Source organism: Mauremys reevesii, linkage group 1 (assembly GCF_016161935.1).
Source record: "Mauremys reevesii isolate NIE-2019 linkage group 1, ASM1616193v1, whole genome shotgun sequence".
NCBI classification, from domain to species: Eukaryota; Metazoa; Chordata; order Testudines; family Geoemydidae; genus Mauremys; species Mauremys reevesii.
Genome location: NC_052623.1, coordinates 255,843,116 through 255,849,115, shown reverse-complemented (window position 1 = coordinate 255,849,115; position 6,000 = coordinate 255,843,116). Strand labels below are relative to the sequence as shown.

The 6,000-nt window shown below is 50.5% G+C and overlaps 1 protein-coding gene across 1 annotated transcript in view; it reads left to right on the top strand.

The window, feature by feature from the left end:
• Window positions 1–439: 439 nt before the first annotated feature.
• The window catches only part of MTPN (myotrophin), a 53,564-nt gene continuing 48,003 nt past the window's right edge, over window positions 440–6,000 (top strand). The window contains exon 1 of the mRNA XM_039501042.1: window positions 440–847. Coding sequence (XP_039356976.1) covers window positions 776–847 — 72 coding nt within the window. The 5' untranslated portion in view covers window positions 440–775. The remainder of the gene's footprint in view (window positions 848–6,000) is intronic.

Sequence of the window (6,000 nt, the reverse complement as noted above, 5' to 3'; positions counted from 1 at the left end):
AAGTACCGGACACACAAGAAGCCACCAAAGATGAACACATTGCATTCAAGAAGTTCATTAACAGAGTTAGCAAAATTATAACAAGAAAGGTGTAGACGTAGGGCTTCATAGAAGGGTTGAGTAGCCAACTTTAATTTGTGATTTTAAAACATGAGTTAAATCTAATAAAATGGTCATGAAACATTTTTGTTTTTACTATGGTGCCATACAGCCCACCTGTGCACTCACAGTCTCACCACTCATCAGCCCTGACACCCCTGCCTGGGGAAACCACTGAGGCAGAGGTGCCGCAGTGCGTGTTAGAGTTACAAGGCAGCAAGACCGTGCGCGGGAAGCCCGCGGAGTTTAAGAGCCCCAGTTCCAGGCACAGCACTGCGGCAGCCGCCCCTTCAATCAGGCTCCGGAGGCGCATGCTCAGTCAGACAAGCCAGAGTTGCCCGGAGGCGCATGCGTAGTTTAGTGGCCTTTCTCTGCCGGAGTGGAGGGGGCCGGGCTCGAGCTGACCGAATGAAAACCGGAAGCGGAAACGCTGCGTGTAAAACCGCTTTTCCCTTCGGTTAGGCGGATTCCCCTCCCCCTTCTCTGCTCCCGGCGTAAAGCGAGCGCTGCAGGCCCCGAACGTTGTAGTGTAACCGCCCTAACTGCCGCTCGCCCGTGTCCCCTCCCTCAGGACAGCGAGAGCCGGCCCGAGCAGGCTCCCTCCCCCCGCCCCTCTCCGTGTGGGTGCTGGGCCCTCGCCGCTCCCGCCTTCCCGTGTCTCTGTCAGGCGGCCGCTATGTCGGACAAGGAGTTTATGTGGGCCCTCAAAAATGGAGACCTGGATGAGGTGAAGGACTATGTGGCCAAGGTAAGAGCCGGGCGGGGCCGTGATGGGGGGCAGCGCCCCGGCTGCGCGCTTGGGTAGAGCGGTGCGCGCGCGCGAGAGAGAGAATTGGCCTCCTCTGGCCCCATGTTGCCAGGGGCCGGGCCGGGCGCTTGCCGGGGTGATCGCGCGGTGGGCGGCGGGGGTGTGGATGGAGCCGGGCTGGGAGTTGTTTGCAGCCGCGCCCAGAGGCCGGGAGGAGGGAGGGAGCATTGGGGCACACGCGCGGGTGGGGAGGTGCCAGTGCCTGGGGGCTCCTGCACAGGGAGCTGAGGGCTAGCTCGGTGCTGGGCTCTCCTGACTTACCAGCACTGTCTCTACAGCCTGGGGCTGGTCCCGCTCCCTTTCTGGGTACTGGGGCCCCAACAGTCCAGCGGGGGCAATTCTGATCTGCTGGGCATGTCTCTTAGATCCAGGAGCAGGGCACAAGATTATTACGACAGGGTAATAAACATCTGTGCAGTTACTGTAAGGTCTTTCTGCTCTGAGCACCCCAGGGGATGAACTCTCCCCTCACTCTGTTGCAGCTACCATCGAGGATTGGGAATTGCGCCCATTGGGGTGGGGGGAATTCTGCCTTGACAAATCTTCAGGATGCCGTGGGAGGTGGATATGCTCTCTTCCATCTTGGTAGAGAGGATTCTAGCAGAGTTTCTCAAACTCATAGCATGGACCTGCATCTTACTGTGTCTTGCAGGCCATCTTTCATCCTGACAATTGCTTACACTGAATACTTCCCTCATATTACATGTTTCTTTATTGTATTACAGGCAATCAGTTTTTAATTTATTTGAAAAAGTAATTATCTTTTGCTGATTTATCTTCTCTCTACTAGATGTAGTCAGACACTAGGTCAGTTTGATTTCTTTGTTTCTAGTAGCTTTTGTAGGCCTCCAGGTTCTTCTTTCCACTGAACATCCAGGATACCTGCAAAAGCTGTTGAAAGGAGCCAGCACTGTGTGAATAGAGAGCTCTCCATGGACCACTATTTGAACACCTGTGAAGAATGTCAGATATAAACTGATGCTACAAGATACTTTAGCCATCTCCAACATTAGGAGCAATCTTGAAATGGAAAGTAACTAACATGGAGGAGATCTGTTTTATTTTATTTTTATTTTTTTCTGAAAATGGTGTATTTCACCTCAGTTTGAAGCCACCTTTATTTTCTGTGTTGAGTGCTTCTGATAGAGCATACTAGCTAGTGATAGAAAGACTTAATAGATGTAATGATTCCTTCTTTCTCCCCTACCTATTAGGTGTGTCCACTAGATTGTTGTGAGGTATTATATTTTCTTCTCCTCTCTCCCCCGACACACATTCTGCCTCTTTGGTTCTCTTTCCCCCTGCTTATCGAACTTCTATCTGCTGCGGCCCATTGCTTTCCCACTATTAGCATAGTGTAGCCCTCAGAATCAGGTAAACTTCATATTGCTGTAGCAGAGATTCCCACTCTGCATGGGAGAGTGCTTTTTACTGGCGGTGCACTCAGAATACTGAGTACTGCTCCATTTTCTCCCCTTAATCTCAATCCTAGTGACTCCCATCAGCACTTCTGAAATACTTCCAGTTGCCCTAAACAAAACCATCCTTTGTTCCAGTTTGTTGTTCTAATCTTATCTATGCACGTTACCTTCAATGTTGCAGTCATGTCCTTTCTTTTCATGTAAAGAGTTCAGTCTTCTACCATGTTAATAACTGATTGGTAAATGTTTTCATGCCCTGACAGAAAACTACAAATAATCATGAAAGACAAGGGTCAGGGTGGGCTTCACCAGTGAGGTACAGAAGCAAAACCTTGTTAAGCAGCTCAGGCTCCTCTCCACTCATGGCCCTGTAGGTTTTAAAGATTCTATACCCTGGATGTGCTGTTCTCTTTCACATCAGCCGCTGGGCTGGCTATTAGATGTTCAATATATCTTAAACTACACACTTTCATTTTCTGCTTAGAAGTGGGAAGGATCCATAGGCCAATATTGTCATTGCTGTTGTTTAGCTGAAGTGTAGCAGCACGAGAGCACCTGCCTGCATACTTGTAGAGACAACACTGCATTGGCTTATGTACAGTTAATATTTGGAAGGTTATTGGTCTAAATAAAGATCAGAAATTTTCATTATTTAAAATGAAAACTTAAATTCTGCAGAAATTGTGGGCTTAGGCCCCCATTTGCACCAGTGAAAGCTTCCCATTGGCAAGTAAATTTTTCAAGCCTTCCTTAATGTTTCCTTTATGCTTAACATTGTTATGTTCAGCAGTTGCAGTCTTTTATTTTGACTCTTCTATTCTGACTGACTCATTTTTACTAGAGATGGAGTTCTTGTGCTTTATTGTATAGGCCATTGGATAACAAGAAACAGCAAACTTTTAATTTGTTGAACCTTTGTTCCTCGGCTGTCTATGGCTAATCATTTTCCTTTTCTTTTTGAAAATGAATAGTGTCTATTGGCTTCAGATATGCCTTTGCTGGAGATTAGGTGGGACGGTAAGAATTCTGTGTGATCTCCCCCTCTTGCTTTACCCCAGGGGTCCGCAACCTATGGCACGCGTGCCACCTTTGGCATGCGAGCCGATTTTGCCTGGCACATGGCTGCCAGCTGGGGTCCTGGCCACCGGCCCCGCTCAGCGTGCAGCTGAGTGAACAGAACCCCAGGCCAACAGGAGGCTGAGTGGGGCCAGCAGCTGGGACCCCAGACTGGCGGCAGGCACGCTCCCGGCTCCCCCCTCACCGCACTCGGGTTCTGCAGCTCCCGGAAGTGTGAGCTGCCGCCGCTGCCCCTCCCGCAGCTTCCCCCCCCTCTCCCCTCCCTCCCCCCGGCTGCCTCAGCACTCCACATGGAGTCAGCATCTGACCGGCATGGGCATGATAAGGGGAGTCTCAGGGAGCAGGGGGAGGGTTGGATGGGTTGGGAGTTCTGGGGGTCCTGTCAGGGGGTGGGGAGTGGTTGGATGAGGCGTGGGAGTCGCCGGGGGTCTGTCTGGGGGCGGGGATGTGGATAAGGGTTGGGGCAGCCAAGGAACAGGTAGGGGGTAGGGTCCTGGGGGGGGCAGTTAGGGTGGGGGGATCTCAGGAGGGGACAAGGAGCAGCAGGGGGTTGGGGGTTCTGACCGGGGCAATCGGGGTGGGAAGTGGGAGGGAGTGGATGGGGGCGGGGCTAGGGTAGGGCTTTCCCCTCTTTTTTTGATTGTTGAAATACGGTAACCCTAGGCGAGGGGGGAGCCAGGGAGCGCATGGGGGCTGGCGCCCGCATACATCCACTGCAACCTACAGGAGCCCCTGGAGGGGGCGCCGGGCTGCAGCCAGGGCAGGGGAGTGCAGCTGCTCCGCGCTAGTGGCGCTGCTGCCTTTGCAGGGCTGCTGCCCCCTTGCACCGCACTGGCTCCTCCACGGCTGGGGCTCAATGCTGCCGCAAGCGGGATGCTCTGGCTCTCCGGTGCCTCCAGCAGGTGGCTCCTCCCTGCCGTTGCTGCAGCGGCCCAAGCTCGGAAAAGCCAGTGAGTGGACTCGGGGCGGGGGCTATCTGGGTGAGGTGGGGAGGGGAGGGCTCGCGGTGGGGCTGTGCACCCTCCAGTGTAGTTCAGGAGGTGGGGAGGGGGGAACCTGGTTTGGGGAGCAGCCCTTAGGCATGGCTGGCCCCTGGGGTCTGTAAAGGCTCGTTGGGATTTGCCCCTCAATGAACCGATGTGCGGGGCGGGGGGGGGCGGTGGCACAAGGTGGAAGTTTCGCCTAGGGCACAAAATATCCTTGCACCGGCCCTGCCCCAGGGGATGCGTGCACCCCAGGTTAAGAACCACTGCACTAAAGTGATAAGATCTGCATTTTAATTTAATTTTAAATGAAGCTTCTTAAACATTTTTTTAAAAAACTTGTTTACTTTACATACAACAATAGTTTATAGACTTATAGAGAGAGACCTTCTAAAAATGTTAAAATGTATTACCGGCACGTGAAACCTTAAATTAGAGTGAATAAATGAAGACTCGGCACACCAGTTCTGAAAGGTTGCCGACCCCTGCTTTACCCACTCAAATTCTTAAAATTCCATTGTAGGAAGGCCCCATGGAATAAGATCACTACTATTCTGTTGGGGATGGTCCTATGTGCAGTAGGGTAGAAGTGATTCTGCCTGGGCAGAAGGGAACCCAAACAGAATGGGGAAGTGGAAGGCACACGTAGGGAATTAAATATGACTATTCAAAAGAAGTGAAGGGTGGGGGTTAGCTTTGTGGCAGAGCAATATGCAGTCTTGAATATACTGAAGAATTTTGCAGGGCTAGGTAACTCTTACTTCCCCCTCTCTTTTGAAATATGCCTTGTGTCCACACAGAAGTACTCCTGTTGGTTTAGTAAAGGATTTAGATAAAGTTGTTGAGTCTGTTTGTTATTCCAGGCTTAATCACTGGACAGATGAATGGAAGTACTGGTGCAAACATTTTATAATAATCTTTTGCACTATACTTATCAAAGCTTCTGTACTTTGATGGCTGAGATTGACATCCTCTCCAGGCTGGCCTAGAACATCACCCATGTTATTTCCCCCGTAAAAGTGCTACAATTTGTATCCTCATTTGGCAAACCATCTAGTTTACCAGCTGTAGGAGAGATCAGCAGGTAGTTTGTGAAACTGGAACGCTCAGCCAGCAAACTAGAATTGGCTCACTGACTGAGCGTAGTGAAATGGGAAGGTTGGAAATGGGCAACATTTCTAGGTGGCATTCAACTGGTGGGCATGGCTGGTGGGGGATTCTTGGTTAGTGAACAAAGGAGGCTCAGTGGCTCAGGCTACTGTGGAGTGCAACTAGTAGCTATGCTTCCTCCCCTGTGATGGGCATGGGTACAAAGAGGGCCTTGGATTGAATTAAGACAGTGCTAGTGAGGACACAAGACAAAACTAAAACAAGTTCACTGACTTGTGTGGAACACTGCTTCCACCCATTTATTACAATTGTTTGGAGCATAAACTATTAAGTCTTAGAATGGGAGAGAACTTGGATCTTGATTGCTAAGGTTGTCTCAATGTGATGCAAATTAACAAAAAACAATAAAATTCTAAGGCACTGGTGGCTGGATCTACTCTAACTGGTATATTTAAACTTCTAAACCAGTTAGAAGAACAGTACCAGCCACCAGAACCTTGTC